The 21,633-nt window shown below is 47.1% G+C and overlaps 1 protein-coding gene across 2 annotated transcripts in view; it reads right to left on the reverse strand.

Annotated features, from left to right (window-relative positions):
* Window positions 1-21,633, reverse strand: part of TP63 (tumor protein p63) — a 165,296-nt gene that overhangs the window by 101,796 nt on the left and 41,867 nt on the right. For both annotated transcript variants that reach the window (XM_074547218.1, XM_026792113.2), the window contains exon 2: window positions 687-777. In XM_074547218.1, coding sequence (XP_074403319.1) covers window positions 687-724 — 38 coding nt within the window. In that variant the 5' untranslated portion in view covers window positions 725-777. The remainder of the gene's footprint in view (window positions 1-686; window positions 778-21,633) is intronic.

The following is a 21,633-nucleotide window of genomic DNA, read 5'->3' on the forward strand; positions in this document are numbered from 1 at the left end:
TGTAAACTCGCAGGGCTGATCCCCAGCCAAGCCCAAGCAGCTTTCACTAAGTGGCTCTCACCAAGGAAGAGAGGCTGGAAGTGAAGGATATGTTTATTAACTGGAGTTAAGGCCTCCCTGCTGCTGGACACTGCTTCCCCTGCCTGGCCCAGGGAAGAACAGTAATATCAAACACTTTTCTCTCTTAGGCTGAACCCTGGAATAAACATCAAAAATTTTAGCTTGTCTTATTGGGGAAGAGGTATGGGAATCTCCAAATCTGCTGGGGAGGAGAGAGAAAGATTCACAGCAGGGTTTGCACACGCACAAAGCAGCCCAGGCAGAGCTTCAGAGGGGCTGCATCCTCTTCTGCTGCTGAAATCGGGGCAGTGGGCAAATACCTCCAGGGAATGGGCAAGGAGAGCCACACCAACTCATGGTCCACACTGCCAGCCTGGCTCTGGTCTAGGCCTTGAGCATCCACCCTTAACCACAGACACAGCAAGGAAGTGCTCTCCCTGCCTAGACCATACCCCAGGACATGCTTTCAATCTGCACCCATGGATGTGGGCATGGATAACCAAACATGCATGCAGGCATCAGGCTGGGCTCTGGACCCACTGCTGAGACTTTGTGCTTGCTCGTGGAGAAACACCAGAAGCTGCTTGGATTTCATCTACCATGCCCATGGTTGTATTAGCTGTTACCTCCTCCAGCCTGACTTCATGGAAGAGGGGTTATGCATTGTGTGCTCTCCAAACAGCCTGGAAAAGTTTGCCTCTCCTCATAGGTTTCAACCTAAAAGGCAAAAGAAATGTCATGAGAAAAGTGCTGTTCTTGAGAAGCCCTGCTCTACCTTCTTCATGGGAGCTGGAGAAGAGTCTCTCCCAGAATGGCCTGGGTGCAATGGCCAATGCTTGGGGAGCCGGGAATAACTCCCAGCTGGAGACAGACCCTCTTCTGATATTGGCCAGTCTCCTTACCCAGCAGGTGCCCAGATCACACATCCCAAGGGCTTTGTGAAGTAAAACTGGCAGCTCCTGACCTTGCTGCTGCTGGGCTGGCCCCTGTCTGAGGGTGCAGCTGCCCTCTGGTTTTACACTGCCTTAGCTCTGCACAGCCTTGGTACCCCAGGCACAGTAAATACAAGTCTGTTACAGCCCAAACCCAAAATCCTGTGGTTCCTGTTTGCAGTGCTGAACACATCTTGCAGTGCTGCAGTTAAGTGATAGTCTCCAGCTAGCAATTCACACCAAAAGAATAACTTCTCCTGAAAAAAAATCAATTTTAAAAAGCAGCACCACATAATTCTGATGAGAAATAGCAGCTTGTTGCAGGGCTCTCTTCTCACTCACAAGGCACTGATGAGAGATGTTTCTAGCAAGGCCATTTCCCCAAAAACTTCAAAAGGGGCCGCCTAATATCTGTACCACCCCTCATGCCTGGAGTTGGGTAAATGCAAATTGTTCATGATTTGGTTTTCTTTGGCACTGCACAGAGTAGCTGCCTGCTTTTCCCAGACAACTGGACATTTTCAGCCTCCCACAGAGTTCTGGACATGTTCTGAGGTAGCTCAGAATATCTATCTTTCGCTTTACCCAGCTGGAAAACAGAGCCATGGAAACCCAGTGGCAGTACTGTACAAAAGCCCCCTGCAAAAGCCAGCAAGTATCCTGATTTCTCTCCTGCAACCCAAACAGCCTTCCTGCTCACAGCCAACACATAGCTATGGTTGATTGACCAGGAATTTGGGCAGGGATATTCACCAGTGCAGTGAGGTTGCATGCAGCTCCTCTCAGCTGCAAGGCACGCTGCATAGCACAGCCAGCAGTGGAAACACAAGCACAGGGTGTGTGCCTGTGTGCATTGCCAGTGCCCCGTGCATAGCTGGGAGGCTCTCGGGGCTCTTGGTATTTGGCCAAGTTCATTTGCACTGCCTTAAAGGAAACCTACTGGGAGATGGAGCCTGAGACATGAGTTGGGATTTCAGGGTGGGGGGGGGGTATATAAGGACTAGTAAATTTAATTGAAGAAGAAGTTATCTGGGGAGAAATTCTTTACTTTAAGAAGAAATTCTCTGCTGTGTGGGTGGTGAGGCAGTGGAACAGGTTGCCCAGAGAAGCTGCTAATGCCCATCCCTGCAAGCGCTGAAGGCCAGGCAGGACGGAGCTCTGAGCAGCCTGTTCTAGTGGAAGGTGTCCCTTCCCCCATCAAGGGACTTGGATGATCTTTAAGGTCCCTTCCAACCCAAACCAATCCAGGGCTCTGTGACCCCGGGAGCAGAGGCAAGGGGAGCTCCTTTCAGTGGCAGAGGGGCTGGTGACACGCTCGGTGCGGCCGGTGGATGTGCGGGCTGCAGGCACGCGTCCCGCAGGAAGCGGGGCTGCCGGGGATCTGTCTGGACAGCGGATTTACAGCCAGCCGCGGAGCAGGCAGCGCACCAGGCATGTGTGTAGGTGGGCAGGAATGCGGTGCCTCGCTCCGCTCCGCCGCTTCCACGTCTGCGGCGGACCAACAGCCAGGAAACAGCTGCGGGACACTCTCCCGTTACCCTCCGTGCCCCGCTCCCGCCCCAGGCTGGCGCTGAAATGACCGGGAGATTATCCTTTGGAGAGGCAAACATTTCTATCCCCGGGAGGAGACTGCTGCGGGGGATTTGCGATGGTCCCCGCACCGCCACCGAGGTCAGGGTGGCTGTGAGAGCCCCGCTCCTGAAAAGGGCACAAGGGAGAGGCGCTTTCCTGACATCTCTGTGCTCCCAGCCCTGTTCCGTGGCTCCGGGAACCTCTGAACCACTTGGAGCTGAAGAATACAGGAAGATGCTTTGCTCTGAGCCACCTTTGCAACTGCTGGCTTCAGGATTTGCCTGAAATCAGACACACCCTTTATGCCAGGGGATGAAACTATTCATTCACAGCTTGAGGTTTCCAGGGGAGTGGTTGTGGTCCTTTGTTGGTTTGTTTGGATTTTTTTTTCTTTTTTTTTTGTTAAGTTAAAATTAATTTCTTTTAAGAGCAAGAAGTCTCTGGGATATTTGGGGATTTTTTTTTTTTTTTTTGTTAGAAAAGGTTTAGGGAAGGAAATAATTCTCTCCTACCATCAGTAAAATGTTTTACCTTGGCTATCCAAGGGAAGAGAAAGCCACATCAGCGTGTCTTTTGAGCACATTTTTCAATTTTAACTAAATATTAGGGATGTTTAAAGGTTTCAAAAGAATTAAGGCTTTAGGAGTTTCATGAACAGAAGTAAGCAAAGACAACTATTCAGTAACTCCAGTGAAGGGAAAGAGGAAACAGAAGTATGACCCTCACAGGATCTGGAGGATCTCCCCGAATGCTGTGATGGTAGGGGAAAAGCTTCCTTAAGAATTCAGGTTTTGCCTCTGGCTAATTTCTGATCCCACTGCTTCAGAAGTGTCAAATTTCTGGCTTTTTTCCAAGCCTTCACCCCTGCACCTTCCATATTGAGAGACAAGGGATGGGAGGAGAACTGTAAAAAATAAATTAATAAATAAACCCACCACAATTCCACACACGATCCTGCCCGTTCCCCCCAGCGCCTTTGTCCCTGGTGCAGACACAAAGCAGTAAAGAAGGGCACTCACACCCCGGGCCCCCACACTGGCACTGACCTGCCTGGGGAGCACAGACCTGCTGGTGGGGCTGAGCCCAGCAGCAGCTCCTCCCCACATCTGTGCAACATCTGGGCAGGTCATGCTTGGTCACTGATGGCCAAGAGTGGCCCAGGACTGATGACAATCCAGCCAGCAGTGCAGCACAACCCCACAGGCACATCTGGTATCCCAGTGTACCACTCCCCACATCCTTCTCCTGTTCAACCTGGACATCTCAGTGCCAACAACTGTGGACTTTAAATACACCAGTTTCAAGCTGTCATCTCCATGTGAATACCACACCCTGGAGCTCTGCACAATCCTCATGCTGGCCATCAACTGCTTAGGCAGAGTTAGGAGGAAGCAAAGGGCAGGGCACTGTTCCAGCCTTGCTCAACAGGACAATGGGAACTGCTTTCAGAGCTCTCTGGTTGCCTTTGGTGTCTCCTGTGTCACATCTGTAGTGTCACAGCATCATCCACTCACAGCAAAGGTCAGTATAGTTTGCAGGGGTAACAGATATTTCTGTGAGGCACAAACCACTTCTTGAGTGTTTGTCCCCAGGATCCTGTCTCAGCAGGAGCTCAGATGACAGGGACTGGAAGACTGACCATCTCAGAGGGGTAAAGCTGAAGTCTTCCATGATCTCATCCTTCACCATCTACAGCTACACCATCTACAACTACACCAGCTACAAAAACTTCGTTGTTTTTTCAGGGCTTGCCCTAGTTCTTTGCTTGAGCAATCCTGAAACTATTAATACTTTTAAGTAACCCAGAACAGCTACAACTGGGGTTTCCCACTGCCTCCCTTTCTACTCCAACCCCACAGCTTCTAGCAAAGCACTTTTTACTCTTTTCCTGTTCTCCCACATGCTTATGGAGACTTCCAGCTCCCATGGGACACTGAGGGCATCATTTGTTTCCTCTAGGCTTTCCTATCTTCCAAGTCCCAGGGCAGAGACTGGTTCTAGGAGAAAGCCCAGAGCACCCATCTCAGCAGGTTAATTCAGTTGTGCTCTGGGCTTCCTGCAAGCACCAGCTCTGTGTGTTTCCATGGGATTGGGCCAAGCCAAAAAGCTTGCCTGCGGCTGGCCTCACTTCTAATCCATCAGCCTCTTTATCTCACTGACCCCCCCACCAAGGTCCTCAGAGGTGTAGTTTACTATGCCACAGTCTGTGGCTAAGCCTCAGTACAGCCATGGATGTCCCCTCTCCTAGAGACATTCCCACCACTGAGGGCCACACTGTGTCTGTTTTCTCCAAAGTCAGGGCAGCAGAAAGTTTTTACCCTTGTTCTCAAGCTGGAAGGAGATGGCAGAGGAGCAGACTTGAAGCCGACCATGTATTTTGGAAGCTGCAGTCTCCATTTTCTCCCCTTTGAGGAGTCATCAAACAAAACTAACTATAAGGGTAATAGCATCAGTGGAGAGCAGATGTGAGCACTGGAGAGGTTTCTTTCCACTGTTACTAAAAACCAGGCCACTTCTCCCTATGGAGAGGGAGCAGAGGGAAGCAGATATAAGAGATCAAATCTGGAGTATTGCTCCATGTCCCTTGCCAAGCCTTATGGTTATTCAGGCACACGTGAAGGAGGCAAAACACAGAGCAACGACTACAGTGATAAATCAGGAGCAAGGCCAAAAGGAAGCTCTCTCTCTCTCTAGCCCCAGGAGAGCCTGCCCTGTCCTCGAGAGCTGGCAGGCCACTGTGCAGCTCCCATGGGAAGCTCCTGCCACCCGAGGCAGAGGAGGGAATTTCCCTGCCCCACGTCAGCGCAGCTGTGCCGCATCTCCAGGGCTGTTCTGAGACACCGTGGGGCCACAGCCCGGCCCCGAGCGGGCCTGCAGGCCGGAGCGGCCCAGGACAGGTGCCAGCACCCTGCCATGGGGTCAGGGCTGCATATCAAAGGGGTGGCTGGGCTGTGTAGGTGGAAGGCTTGGTCTGCCCACTCAGCTGCCACACGACATGTCTGGCATTCTGGCAAGAGCTGTGCCACAAATACACACAGCGTCATCACACCCTGCAGGGTCGGGCCCAGGTTGGGGACAGGAACCTCAGTGAGCACATCCCTGTGGGTGAAAGTCTGCCCCAGCCCTGCTGTGCAGTGAGGGGTGGGGAAGGACGGCAGGACTGGGAGCTCCCTGCAATTTCCCATCAGTTCTCTAGCCCAGGCTCACGCTCATCCTCTCGCCACAGACCCATCCCAGAGTTTTCTCACGCTCTGCTCACATCTTCCAGGTGTTCACATCAGAAGCCTCAGAGGCTGGTTCATGGAATTCCAGGGTATCAGCTTCTGAAGTGCTGCTGACAGCCAGCAGCACCAGCCCAGCAGCAAATGAAAGAAGAGGCTTCCTCTACGTAAAGCAAAGCAAAAGATTTGCTGAATCAAGTTTTCTGTGAGGAGAGATTGACTCAGAGAGAAAGTTCCTAACAAGAACAGCATTTACTGTCAGCCTCGATGGAAGACACAGAAATGCAGTAAACCGAGTTTATTGCTGCATCACTCATCTTTCACAGCCTCTGACTCTTCCTCGTGAGTCAGAGCTGAGCTGAATTGTAGCAATGTCATGTTGCTGCTATCAACCCTGCTGCTCCTGCACCTTCCCATCTCCTGCCTGCTCTGCAAAAGTAGAAATCTCTCCAGCCTTTTGGCAGCTGCAGAAAATAAATCCTCAATGCAAAAACATTGGTCTCAAAAGAATTTCTCGTTTCCAAACAGGATACAACAAAATCTCACTGCTTGGTTGGCAGAGCTCTAGTTCCCAGCATTAAGGCTATGTCTCTCCTGCAATCCAAGGTGCAAGCACAGCTCCTGCAGGCATACCTGAACTAATGGGATTAAAGCCAGTTCAAGAACAGTAGCAATTAAAACAAAAATCCCTAAAGCATTAACCACTAGCGATGGAAGACCTGGTTGCAAACCTGCACATCCTCTGCTAAAGCCTGCACTTCCACACCTCCCCAGCCAGCAGAGCCCAGCTCACCAATAAGGTGGGTGTGTTCACATAGGCAGTAATTTCCCTCCTGTCTGTGCTGCAGATAGAGCCCAAGAATGCCTGAAGTTAGGGGCACAGGTCCTTTTCCAGGGTTGCAGTCTGAAATACACTAGGGGTGGGATATGCTTAACTCTGCTCGTTGGTGCATCCTACTCAGGATGGAGCACAAAATCCACTTAAACACTAAGAGTAGATGACATAAAATAAGAGTTTGGTGTCACTTAAGTTAATAAAACCTTCTTTTCTGTCTCAGAGCAAAGCTGAGGAAAGCTGAAGAGCCAGTGTTTCATGTCTTTGTGGAGAAGATAACAACTAAAAGAGACTCTCTTGCATTACCCCCATCCTTGTGCTTTGATGTTAATAACCATACATGCATCCCTGAAAAAAAAACAAAGCCTCACATGTGATATGATCAAACCTTCGCACCTCACTTTTTCCAAAGAGAAACAATTTCTGCTGTGACTCAGCCCAAGCACGTCATACACTGCACCCTTGTAGTAGGCAAAAGATAACTCCCTGTCCCAAACTCCCAGCTCAGCTTCAGCTTTTCAAACCGGGGTAGTTTTCCCACGGCCATGGGATGGCAGAAGCCAGAATTGCTCATCCCTGGGAGGTGAGGCTGCCAGAAGTGACACCCTCGGTAACCCAGCTAACACCAGAAGTACCCACACACAGGTAATCCCACATTTGAGAAACCCAGGCCCTCCTTCTGAGGGGATCAAATCTCCCCCAGGCAGCAACTCTGTGGGCAGAATGAGAACCAATAGTTGGTTTTGAACAATCAGAACAATCAGCCTCTCAAAAACCTCGGCAACGCTGCCCGGTCCGAGGCAGCGCCGTGGAGGGAAGGGAGTGTGCGTAACAGTGCCATCTGGTGATCCCTGTCACCGGGATCCTTGTCACTGGGGATCCCTGCCGTCCTGTGATCCCCGTCACTGGTGATCTCTGTCATCAGGGATCCTTGTCACTGGGGATCCCTGTCACCTCGGATCCCTGCCACCAGGCATCCCTGTCACTGGTGATTCCTGCCATCTGGTGATCCCTGTCACTGGTGATCACAGTCACCCAGGATCTCTGCCACCTGGGATCCCTGCCATCCTGTGATCCCTGTCACTGGGGATCCCTGTCACCAGGGATCCCTGCCACTGGTGATCCCTGCCCATGGCATTATTGACAGCTGGGCAGTGGCACCCAAAACTCCTGGTACCAGTGGGACTGGCTCCACCGTGCTCAACAGAGCCTTTACTGCTGGGTCTCACTGCTGTTGTCTTATGGGGTAACAGATCAGAAGCACTCCAGAGCAAGGATAAAGGTGAAGGGAGGTGCTTTGTATTCTTCCTGCATATTGGCTCTCCTGGAAAGTCCCGCAGGCATGAGTTTTAGAGAAACTGAGCTAGGTCCCTCTATTCCCCATCCTATTGCCATGCATCAAAAGGCTGCGTGAGCCAAATCCTACTTTTGTGGGGGCCATTAACTTTCCATACCTTTTTCCAGGGGGCTACTCCAGATTCACTTAGAGACCATGGTCTGTGTGGGTGTAAAAGCAGAGGTCAGCTCTGTCTTGCAGGAGTGCACTACCCTGAAGATCAAGGGTATTTTAGTCCCTAGGTCCACATTTGAGACAAGTGCAGAGATGGAAACATTCCTGCATTTTTTTGTGGTGGTTTTGTTTGATTTTTTTTCCCAAGTCACCCTTCCTAAGAGTAGAGCTCCAAAGCATGGCACAGGTTGGTCAAACAGCATCAGTTCTGAAACCTTAACACCACCTGCCTCCTGCTCAAGCATTCCCAGCAATAACTCCACTAAACCTAGCATCTCTACAAGTCCTGTGGAGCCCACACAGAATACACACCACTCCTGCACCAAAATCTGCCAAGGCTCAAGACAGCACTGAGGGACAGCCAAAATGCAAGGGATGCTGATTGGCCAATGAGCAGTTATGGGCTGTCTGCATGCCTAGAATCCACAATAAATATCAAATAACTGGCATTCCTTGTTGCCTTCATTCTCACCATCACAGAGATACCATCCAGGTCCTCCAGGGACAGGTTCTGAAAGAGCAGTGGCCACTCAAGGCTCATGATAGCTTTGAGACAAACCTGTCCCTTAACACTGCTCTTTCCAGCCTGCTGCAAAGGGAGGAGGGGACACCTGCCAAGACTCTCAGGCAGCTGTACCCCAGCAAGTGCATCATTAATGGACCAATGGATGTCCCCATATCCCAGGAGATACAGGTGAATCTGTCCAGTAAGTCTTCTCAGAAGATGAGGAAGGGGAATGCTCATAAGGACTTTGATGTTTTCTCTAGTCTCAGGAATGCTCCAGAACTATTCATGTTCTCCTTCTGGGAGAGCTGGCTTAACATACCTCTGGCAGGATGTATTATAGACCTCACTCTGCTCTAATAAGAGTAGGGTGCAAAAAAACAACCCCAAACATATAAACCATTTCCAGAGTCTACAAAGCTCACAGTAACACCACACTATGTTTCTTTGCCTGATGATCTGGTCTCCTGCTTCTCAGGAAATGAGAAACTTATTCAATGGCTTCCAGTCCTCATGTCATGAGGTCTCTACTTGAAAGTGGTGTTAAATGTAATTTAAATTATATTTCTCAAAGCTTTTTTTAAAACAGATTTATAAACAAAATATGTTCCTTTCTAAGAGCACCTAATTAATGCCGCTTTCCAAATACCTTAACCTGAAGCATTGGCAATCAATGACTAGGCAGACAGGTTTTAAGAAAGTCTCTTCTAAAACAAATTGCAACATGCAGATTCTGTGTTGTTAAAACGATTCACATGCCTTTTTCACACATGATTTCAAGTCACTAAGGTAGGCAAGACCACACAATATAACTTAATACATAGCAATCAAAACTTTCCACACCATCCTTTAATATAAAGCCATGTTCCTACGTAATAAGTGATGCAACAGAATTTCCCTCAAGTCCCAGTTCCTACAATTGAAGCTTAAGCCCAGCAAAAAAAGAATTAAAATTCTTTGGTTGCTGCTGAATCACTGGCTGCATTGGGTTATTTTCCTGTGCATTAGACTTTAATTATAACTAAGCTTTAGCCATCTGTTCTACTCCCTAATTACAGATGCAACAAATATTTCACAATTCCAACTGTTAAAGAGATCTAAGAAAGCTCCATCTATGGTGTGCAAGGTTGGCTTCACTGGAGCCCTTTGCACTCCTTTTTAAGCACTGGGGAAGAGGAGAGGATCCTCTGGCCATGAAGCAGATCCTGTTATTAATTGAGGCTTTGCTATGTCACACCTCTTGGAAGGACTGTAAACTTCCCTGTGCCAAGGCACAGAGGGCCACAGCCATGCTCTGTGCTGGTGGCCTCTAACCCAGATGTTCCTGTCCCACAAGGACTTGAAAGAAAGATGAGCAGATGATTCAGAACAGCTGATGCATCAGCAGTTACAGCGTTGGGAAAGGACTCTGACATAAATTCTGGGTTTTTTTTGGTGTGGATGCTAAAGGTGCTTCAGCCCCAGCTGCCCACCTGGCTCCTCTTGCTGTGGCTGCTCTCACACCACACATGTCCGACTAGGGTAAGTCCCTGCAAGTGCTTCAGCTCTATCACTTCATGGGCCATTTTCTCATCCACATGAAGAAAGGTGGGACTTCAGTTATCATACTGTGCTCAGCAGCATCTGAAGGCAAAGCCCCCAATATATTCCACACCTGCTGCAACAATAATTATCTCAGCAGAGAAGAGGGCTGGATGAAGACACCCCAAGCACCCAGAGCAGCACACCTGGCCTATCTGGGAGCGTGGTTATCCACTCTCCCTGCACATCTGGGGCTGGCTGTTGGACAGCCCAGGAGGAGAAGCTTGCTGCAGGCTCTGGAGCCTCTCAGTCAACTTCCGCAGAGCTCTGCTCACTGTCACGAGACACTGCTGCAGCTGCCTGAGCTGCCACCACCACAGTGCCCTGTGCTGAACCCTGCCCTGTCCACAGCCCCAAGCACACTCGTAGCTGTAGGGCTGTGCTTGTGCCTCCACCAACCACCTGGACAACTGCCCAGTGTTTTGTAATTGCACACGCCGCCACTGACCTCAGCAATCCCTTCACCAGTCACAGTCAGATGCCTGCTGAGCTCCAGAGCTGTTATTCATCATAAAAAGATTTGGTTTCACAGCAGCTGCCTGCAACTGTGTCCATGCCCAGTTGTGGAGAGGAGGGCACGTCCTGCCCAGGTACATGCCACGGGCTACTTTTTGTTTGTGTGTGTGTCTGGGGAAAGCACAGACAGAGAGGAGAGGAGAAGAAAAGGTTGAATTCACAGAGCTGAAGTGTGAATGTTTATATTTGTTAGTGTACCAGAGAGAATATAGCTTTTTAGACAAAAGAGAAAGTTGAGAAAGGGTAGAGTAACCCAGAAGCTCATACAGTTTCCATGGTGGGATTTCACATAGTTATATTTAAATATATCTCATCTCCTGCATCCACAGTAAGTTTCAAATGATATCCAGTGGTTTCTCACCACAATTATATGTAAGATCCTCTTTACATTTCTAACATTTAGGTATACGCCCAGACTTTCACTCTGAATGTAATGTTAAATTGAATTTTTAAAAAGTAATCAACCAACACTCCTCTGCTGTGCTTTGACAAGGACCCAAAACCACCACGTTTCTTGTGGTTTTCTTCTAAAATCATTATGACAGGGCTGAGTGGAATCATGAGGCAGGTTTGCTGAGCGGTTTGGTTCTGAGAATATAATGGAGTCCAGAGTCAAAGTATTTATCTCTGACATCAGGGCAAGGGATCACAGTGTTTCTGTATTCATAACCATGTGCGTGCATGTCCTAGCCTCTGGGTGATTTTATATCACACAAGGTGATAACATGCACAGTGAGAATAACCCTGCAGGAGACACCATGCATGAAAAGAAGCCACTCTCCATGATGACTTCCTTGAAGTTGGTCCTAGAGCCAGAAAATCCTGCTCTGTCATTCTAGTTCAACTTTAGCCATAAGGAAAGCAACAGCAGAATAATATCAGTTGCTTCAGCCTCAAGGAAGAAGCAGAACAAAGTCTAGCATTCTCCAAAGACCTCCTAAAGCTTTCCAGAACCATATGTGGAGTTATGCCCTTGGGCAAAGCATAGTCTTATTTATCTCTGCAAAGATCCTGAAAGCTGGTGTCTTCCCTTTCTGCCACAGAGATCTGTTTGGTTTGGACTTTGGTGTCGCATTCAGGAACTATTTGAGAAATGACCAGAGACAAGAGAAGCCCATAGATAAGAGTGCAACATGAAGTTAAAAACCTAAATATAAGCATCAGAGGTTTAAATGACCCAAAACCAATATAAACAGGACACATGGATCCAGGTCTGGGCTGAAACTGTCCTTATTCTAGTCACAAAAGAATTCTCACTGACTTCAGTAAGGTTTTTGCCACTGAGACATTGTTTTCAGTTTAATTAACAGGCTCCAGCTGTATCTTTCCCTTTTTTGTGTTCTCCCACTCTTCATGCCCTGGGGAGTGCTCAGCAAGCAAGCAGCCTGGGTAACAGGTATGCAGAAATCCCTCTTAGCACAGGAGTCAGAGCTGTGAGCAACTTTCCCTGTGCTGAGGCTGACATGGACACTGTGAGCAAATACCTGTGAGGAAGCCAGATGAGGGGATCTGCTTAAGGAGATCAAATAATTCACTGTGGCATTTTTCAATAGCTAAGTTAAAAGGGAATCAATCTCTTCATTTGAATTATCCCCCCTCCCCCTTGCATAAAAGGATAAAACCCTGTTTTTCTTCCCAAACATGATCAATTTTACTCAATATTATTTCTGTTCCTGATCTCCCTTTACTGCACCCCTGAGCCAGCAGTTCTGTACTGCAAAGCCCAAGAGAGGAGGAGGCAGCACAGTGGAACACAGGAGCCCAAACAAGAGCTGCATGCTTTGAGTCAGATGTGTGTTCTTACTCACAGATACAGCACAAATTCTGAATCAAACCTCTGGATTTTCCCCACCCACTACCCCATGTTCACTGAATATCCCAAGCAATAAATTCAGCACGTTCGCTCTGGGATATGAAGTTATGCTCCCTGCATAGCAAGGACAGCTGCACTGCACTGAGCACACACTCACAATGTAGAATTATATTGGTTTTGGCTGAGCTCAACACTGTTGACCTCAAGATGTGTGATGCCAGATGAAGATTAATGGTGAGGAATCTGGATGGATCAACTACTAGATTCTGTAGACAAGTTTGCCATGTCTGTAAGACATGTATGTTGAGCTGTCCTGCTGGTCTCTGAGCACACCCATGGCAAGCTCACCCCAGCCAGATAAGATTCAGCTCAGGACCCAAAGCGGTGCAGTTTTTTGAGTCTGGCTGAGACCCCAGACCAATACACTCAGCACCAACATGGCCATGCCTCAGTCCAGTGCCGGCTTTGGTCCAGGCCAGACAGGGGCTCACATTTGTCTGCAAACACTGCACTGCCATCTCCATCCAGCCAGGTCTGATCCTGCTGGACTCTGTGCCCCATCAGTTCAGAACAACCAGAGGCTGTAGGAGAAACTCCTGCACTTCACAGGTCAAGAACCGTGCAAGCCAGGCTGGGGAAGCCACTCAGCAGATTCAGGCTGTCCTTAGATAATGCAGCTGACCAAAAGCAAGTTATTTGCATGTAAACAAGTCGTCCTGCTTGCAGCAGCAGAAAGCATCACAAATATGCAAGTTACAGTAACTTTCCAGAAAAGATGAGGGAGGAATAGGTGGAGACCTGCTCGGAGGTGATTAAGTGGAGAGAGTCATATGCCCTAACCACAGTGCACCTGCTCACAGGCTCTCCTGCTCCAGCCCTTGGCATCCTCACCTCACCCTCCACATCAATGCAAGCCCAATGCACCTCTCCGTGCCTGAGGCAGCTCAGGAATTCCCAGCAGAGCAGGAACAGGAGCAGGGAGAGGGGCAGAGCTGGAAAGGGAGCTGGAAAGGGTAAGAGAAGGGCAAAGAGCCCTGCGGTCACTGCTTGTTTGCCATGTGGAAAGGATCAAAGGAACAGCAGCCCCTTTCTGCAAACATCCCCTGCCCTGCAAGAGCCATATGGGGCAAGGTTTCCTGCAGCAGGCACACAGCTGGTGTGGCCACCAGCATGGCTTTCTTGGGCTCCAATCTCAATGAAATGGAAGGCAACTTTGCCAGGACTGCCTTGAGTTTTGGCAGCCAGCTAACACAGGCGACTGCCTGTGGTTAGAGAGTGCCCTACAGGCAAGAGCACCAGATGCCTCTTGTGGGGAATTGCTGAAGAAAATCCAAGAGGTTTGGACCATCTAAAAGCGTAGAAAGAGGTTCATAAGTGCAGGAAAAAATTATTGACTCGTCACGGAATAGGGAAGCAGCCCTTAAGAAATGAAAGATAAAAAAGCATGATTATAGCAAACTGTGTTCAGCACAGACAGACCCCATCAGAGGGGATAGTCTGGAGTCCCAGAGTTAAGGCTGTAAAGATCCTCTGATGATGTGTTTGAGTACAGGTCTCCTCCAAAGTTGAATATGTAGCTGTAGAAACTAGGGTTGGCAGAAATGGTTTAACCTGTTTGTGCTACAAGTCCATGTGCCATTCTGGAGCAGCCTGCTGGAAGAGGTTTTGCTACAATCTTGGAAAGACATTGAACATGAGAATGGATCTCAAAGGATATGGATGGAAGGAAAAAATAAGAAATCAGCCTAGGTATGAGGCAGGGTGGTATCCTGACACCTGACAGGGAAACACTCTCATTGCCCTAGATTCTATGTATTGCCAGTCTGAACTATTCCTTTTCTTTCTGATAAAGTTGGGTCACCAAGAAGTTACAATTTTTTTTTTTTTAATAATGGGTTGAGTTGAGGTCAGAGGTTTTAGTACATACACTATGTCAATGGCTTGAATTGGTCATACAGCTATGATCTTGTACCAACCCACAACCTTCAAAGACTGAGCTTTTGCAACAAAGAACGTGCACATGGAAGAAAACTCTTGGGAATGTCACCTGGTTTCTTTGCAGACTCATGCAGATGCATACCCAGGTATAGATAACATACATAAATGTGCAGTGGGATGGAAAAGAGAGGCCACAAAATAGTCAGGACAAGGATGGTCCTCAGAAAAATCAAAGTTGTTCTCATCTATGTGCTAACTCAGCTGCCAGTGACCATGAACCTCTGTCTTGAGCATCACAAATGAAAAAAGATTCATCAAGGATATGCTAAGAAATGCTGGGCTCAAACACCAAGTTTGCTTTCTAATGGAAATGACCTGCTAGATATTGAACATTGTGGGTTATTTGCTGGTGCCAATGGGGAACAAGTCACACAAGATTAATTCATAAACATCAGAACTCAAAATATTAATTCTTGGCTTGCAAATGAATGTCACTTCAATTAAGGAGATGCTGCCTTGTGCTTGCAAACGTTGGAGCCCCTGAGGCTTTTATGGGTGCGAGGATCAAAACAGCCAAGCTGTTCTGATCCAGTGCAGTGGTACACACAGCACCACTACAAATGAAAGAAAAAGGACAAAAAAATCTCCTTCTCCAAGAACTAGACAGCTAAATATTGTGGTGTGACCATGCAACTCTGGTAGAACCAGATGAGGAGAAACCACATGAAAGACAACTTGTCCACACTGGAAAGCCAGCTGGAGCTGGTGTTGAGAAATGTTGTCACCTGCCACTCTGCAGTGGATCCCACCTGGCCACTCTGTTCCTGAGCAAAACTAGCTTTAGCTCTGGGAAGTTCAAAGACAACTCATCATCCTGGTCAGCTTGTCTTCTGCTCTCTATCCACGACCCATGACCTGGACAAAGTCTGTCGTTCTAAAGCAAGATAATTACACTCAACATCATTAGCAACAAAACAATTAATTCCTAATTCCAAAGTGCTTATACAAAGAAGATGAAGATAAGAAGAAGAACAAACCCTTTGCAAATGCAGCAGGGCATTGACTGTCTGCATATGCCTCACTTAATTACCTATTCAAAAGGAACAAAGCGTCTTTCATACTGTGACTCCAAAAATTAATTAGTCTCAGATCTCATTAAATAAAGATCCAGTTCGACTCTAATTAAATTAGGCTGTGTTTGACAATCAGCTGCAGTCTAGCTATTGCAGGCAGCAAGCTCCTTTTCCTCACATCTCTCCCAGGTGTCACAGAGTCAGGGATGCTGGCAGCATCTGCAGCCCCGACCCTGCCACCAAGATGGAGCAGGACCAGGATGCCCTCAGGCTTGGGGGTAGCTGGCACACAGGAAACCTCCTGGACTTCAGGTCTTCTTCTTCAAGAACTAATGTCTCAGGGAGAACCAGCTTCTCTGCAGCCAGACAACACACATTCAGCATTGTATTTCAGCATGATCTGGTTTTTGTCACTGCTGTGTTCAGCCCCAGATGTTCCACATAACCGTGCAAACTCTCTCTCTGACTGCTGGAGCAGACTCAGCCTGGCCTCAGCATTTGTTCTCTTCATGATTTCTCAAGGACAAACACAAGGCAAAGAATCATGTTCTGGGATTCAGCTAGAGGATGAAGGACTAGGAGGAGATACAGTTTCTTCAAAAAACAAGAGGAAGGCTGAAGTTTATTACATCACCCTATCCCTACTGATTCTGACACAAGGTTCTGTCCTCTGAGGGCTGAACCCAACTTTCAATGCAGGCTTCCTTCTGCACCACTTGGGAGTGGTGGGATCTCAACCACAGCAATATCTTTCCTGCTGAGCTGGTGCCTTGCATGTCTCATTATCCTGCAGCTGGTACAGGACAATTCACCTCCCACATTTTCTGCTGTTCTGTTGGACCCCAAAGAGAAGCTTAAGGGAGAGAGACCAGGCTCATCCTTGGGTTAAAGGGGTGGGTTACAGCACACCAGCCTCACCAGGATCCTACCTGCAGTACTTCATCATTCTTTCATTTAATGTTTTCCTGCTTTGGGAAGCTGGAATAGTCAGAATCAAGTCAGAGAGGTTAATATTGCATTTAATAACCCAGTCATATATCTTTCATTAGGTCCCTAATTTTAAACTGGAAGGAGCTTTTTGTACTCACAGCTTTCTCTAGTAACAAGTTACACCATGTAATGGCTAAGTGTGACAAGAGCAGCTCTGATAAGAGGAAAGAAATGCACAGCTTCAAGTTGCAGGCACTCTCCTTTGGATTGTTCTGCACTTCACAGCCACCAAATTTACTTTTATGCTCCAGCTTCTGAAAGAAAGTGAGCAGGAAGCATCTGGATAACCTCCATGTCACTCAATAGTTAGTGGACTCCTCCTCCCCTTTCCTTCACTTTTTTGAGGCTGGAATTATCACCTCCTTAGCTGCCTCTTTTATCAGAACTGCTTCATCTCTTTACTCATCAACTCATTCTTTTGAATCTTGACTAAATTACCAGAAACCTAAATTTTTCCCAAAAATTCACTGGGAAATATAATGAGCAAGAAGCTCAGGGTAACTGCTCCACCTAAATAACTTTTACTCCTATAGCATTTTATATCTCCCAAGAGCAGAAAAATTTATGGAGGCAAGGAGATTATAACTGTGAATAGATCAACAGTGACAAACCACAGATAAGCATTTCTGAGAATTTACATAATAATCTGTGTGTCAATAATAATCTGCTGTCAATAAAACCTGACTGAATGGCAACCTTGTAAAACGAAGTCCAACTCTTCAGCAAATACCTACATTAACTTTTCCAGGCAGCATCATTATCCACTTCTATCTGAAATATCACCTCTGTAAAACACCACATGCAGCTCTCCCTGTGCCCTCATCACTGCAAGGTGGCTGCTAGGTGACAGCCAGTGTCCTTACTCATTCAGTGAATGCCTGCTCCAGCAGAAAGCCAAATGGACCTGCTGATTCCCCTCCTCTTTGCAGCATTGCAGCTCCCAACCCCACCAAACATCCACGCTCAGATCTGTGGAAACTTGTAGTGTTCCAACAAGTTCAAGTTACCCTGAACTCCCTGCAATCCGAGAGCTCCCCAAGTGCCCCCACATTAAGGAGATTACACAAAAATGTGAAATGCTCCAGTCATTTGAAATTGCCATGTGATCAGCACAGAGTAAAGGGACATTACTGGACTGCTTTGGATGGTTCTGTAAAGCCTTGTAGCTTGGGATTCAAGCAGCACTAGGAGATGCACACACATCCCTTAAGAGGTATCAGACAGAGATGGAAAGGGGCAAAGAGCTGTAGTGGGGCCTTGGCTCAGATAAGATCTGTATGCCAACCACATCCACATGCTCTTCTTAACCTGGTAAGGCCTTCTAGGAATCAGTGAATGAAAACCATTCTGTGTAGGGGTGATATGTGGTGGTGCTGGGGAACAGGACAGGAAATGTAAGCCACTAGAGAGAGACAGACCTGCAAGAACTGAGCCATTTTCTCATGCATAAGAAAAAGAAGTATGTGTTCCATTTTGCATCCCTACAACACACATACAGAAACCTCCAGAGAACAGTTAAGGTGTCTTTCTTCAGGGTCTGGTGCACTATGACAGTGTCTGAATGCTTTGTTCCCATTTCTCCTTACAAAGGTTTCAGCAGAAGGTGGTACTGTCTTTGGAAGAAACCTTTGAAGAAGATTGTAATAACATGCTTTTCCTCCCTCTGCCTTTACAACTTCCCTACTTTCCTTTTGGAACTGGTTAGTTCCCACTGCTGCTGACAGATACTCAGGAAAATTCCCAATTCTTACAAATTTTATGCTGCCTGGTGATCAGGTAGGTAGAAAACATGAGTGCCCTATGTTCTTTAAAGGGAAGAATGCAAGTGGTTCAGCCTTCATCAGATTTAAATTAATCTTAATGAGAACATCTACAAAACTAGGATGTAGGAGAAGTAGCCACGTGGGAGACTATTTTATTGAGCAGCAGAGGATCCCTTTGTTCATCAGGGGATCTCTCTGTTTGCATATATAATGCTTATTATTACATTGCAGCCCCAATATAATGCAGTAGGCGAAAGAAAGTTTTGGGAAAAAACCCAAACAAAGCCAGCCCTTCATTATCCACCAGACAAAGCCCTAGGAAATCTGACTTCATTGTCTGCCAATCACCAAATCCAGCTGCCCATTGTTAAAATTGAAAAATGTCATGGGCTGTCTCAGCATGGAGAAAGAGAGCCTGGAAAAGCACTCATTTTACAAGCCTTGCTTTCCCACTGGCATGAGAGGGATCTGGGGGTGGATTTGCTGCAGAAGGAAGCTCTGGGTTCCTGTGCCTGCTGCAGGGACAGGGCTGGCCTGGGGACACACGAAGCAGATGTGCATATGCAAGGGAAGCCCTGCAAGACACAAGGGACACGAAGTGGGTTTTGTGATTGCAGCCCTGATTGCAACCACTTGAGCATCACTGCAGTGAAACTGAGCTGGGCTTTGGGAGGGACACACGTGGGAACAGGAGCCAAACATTGCTCCAGGGAATGGCTGTGAAGATGTATCCCTGGACCTCAGGGACATCCACCATGCCACTGATAAAAGTCATCAGTGGGCATAGCATTAGCTACTTTGGAGATGTAAATCTGGACAGGCTCCAGTGTGGGTGTGCTATTTTGGATGCCAAGTACCTTTCTAAGTTAGCATCACTTTTAGTGTTGCATTAAGGGATGAGGAAGCAGGGGAGGGGGAGGCCAAGTTCCCTAGCTGGAGCAGAAATGGAGCTTCTCCAGCTGAAAAGTGACAGAATGTGCAAGCAGATCCCTAATTCAGAGCAGGCTGTGGGGAGCGTTGCTCCACACTATTTCAGTGGGGTGGCACATGCACAGTGTCTCTGTCGTGGACCACAAGTGAAAGACCACGTTGTCAAGTAAACAAGCAGACAGCAGAAGCCTTTTTCTCTAAGAGTAGCTCTTGGATTCAAAGCCTTTTCAAAGCCAATGAAAGAGGTACCAAGAGCTCAAATTTACACGGTGATGACAGGTTGCAAGAGAAGGATTCCACTTCTTACATTGTACATATTAGAATTTCAAGGGCTTTTAACTTTGTCTAATCAAAACCCATTTTCATTACAACACTCAAAGACCTTGAATGAAATCAAGATAACTCCCTTGCCAAATTTTCTCTGAGTAAACTATTTCTCCTCACGTGCCAAGTTGAATAAAAAGAAAGAGTAACAAGTTTTAACATTTTTCTCTGCTATTAGTCAGAGAGGAGAGTTAAATCACTGAGCCTTGAGTTTCCACAAAAAAAAAAAATCACTCTAATTAAACACAAAAAAAAGGATGGTACATTTTACCAAGATTCCTGAAAAAAGAACAGGGGATAGAAAAGCTAAGACAACTCAAGCCAAATCACATTCTTCTCATCTACAGTAAGTTCTGTCTCCATGACTGAGGTGTGGATTTTGCAGAAGTTCAGTTTGAGCTGCAGACACTGCACAGTTCCCACAAAGCAGAAACAAAAGCAAGAATCTCTCACGCTGCTTGGACACATTTCTGCAAGGCAGTGCCTCACCCAGTTCTTAACAGGAAGCTTCTCATTAACAATAAGAGATGGATGACAAATGAATGCTTACATACTCTCCAAAACCATTCACTTCTAATGGCTGTATGATATAAACTGTGCCAGTCACACAAGTTTTTCAGGGAACTTCTATTCTGTGTGTTCAAAATGAACCAAAATGGTTCTGTGGCACATCTTGCCCCTGCACTGTGTTTGCAGGAGGATGCTCTGGCTGGCTATTGCAAGCATCCTACACATGCTCTGGAGAACTCAGGGATGGTCTGCACCCCATAACCCCCCTTTTCACATAGCTTGTGTCAAGTATTGATAGAAAGGGCAGCAGGGAATTAATCAGTCTTTTGCTTTGGAGGGATGAATGCTAAATCACATCTGATACTCTGAGAACAGCCCCCAAGAGCAATCCTACACTGAGGAGCTTATAGGAATTTCCCACTGACCACCTGCTCTTAAAATTGTAGGGGGAAATCCCACATGCTCTGGGATGAAGGGAGTTCAGTTAAAAAAAGCCCTTAACAATTACAGCTGCAGGTTATTTTTAATTGAATTCAGATGATGAATGTGAAATAGATGATTTTGAGTGAGATAAGCAGGGAAATACTTGTTCTTGTAAAGAAGGTAAGGAGCAAACAGTTTTCCCAACCAACCTGGATAGGAACTTTTTAATCACTGAAAGAGAAATAATGGATTCAAACTATCAAGATTTATATTAATCCAAATTAGGGATTTGACTTTAAGTGGCCCAAAATCCAGCTCTATTGGATTATTTTGAAACTGCAGCTGAGTCTGTAAATTGAAGGTCTTCAGTGCTCAAAACAGCCCCAGAATGAGTCACCAGGAGGTGCAGGTTTGTGTCTCTGCACTGACCTAGAGGGTCTTGAGAAGCTTCTCTGTTCCTGGGCTGACCACAGAGCTGGTGCACAGCTCCCTCGGTCACATCCACACCGTGACTGTCCCAGCTGTGCAGAAAGAGGTGATGTTCTCACACTCCACTGCAGTTCAGAGGTCCCTACAGGCTCCTCACACAACCTCAGATGCATGGATGAAATTGTCTGGGCAATAGTTCCCCCCCGGAGGAACAGGGACAATATTTCCTATCTCCCACTCTTTGTCTTGTGAGAAGTCCTTTCACATGTAAAAGGTGGTGTGAAACAGCAAGGCAGCCAGAATTTTTGGCGATGAGCAGTACCTGTAACTAAACTGTGGCTTTGATCCTGCAGAGCTGCCAGCTGCTTTTCATGTGTCACTGGGCATTTGGGTGGGTAACTGAATGCTGAAATGCAACCTTTGTAGGTACAATGGATGTCGCTCAGCATTGACAGAAAATAAGAATAGGCTTGATAACTTTGGGGTATTTTCCACAGAAGCTGGTAAAAACGTTCATGAAAGCTAGGGACACCAGACTAACTATTAACAGAGCAATGTGGACATGTGCCCAAACTGCCAAGATGGGCATCTCCCACCACCACCGCACCTTTTATTTAGGTTTTAAGCTCATTTTGCTCACACACATGGCAGAACTGTAAAAAAAGACAAAAAAACCCTTTTCTCCAGGCTATTGTTACATGAAAATAC

Source organism: Zonotrichia albicollis, chromosome 9 (genome assembly GCF_047830755.1).
Source record: "Zonotrichia albicollis isolate bZonAlb1 chromosome 9, bZonAlb1.hap1, whole genome shotgun sequence".
NCBI classification, from domain to species: Eukaryota; Metazoa; Chordata; class Aves; order Passeriformes; family Passerellidae; genus Zonotrichia; species Zonotrichia albicollis.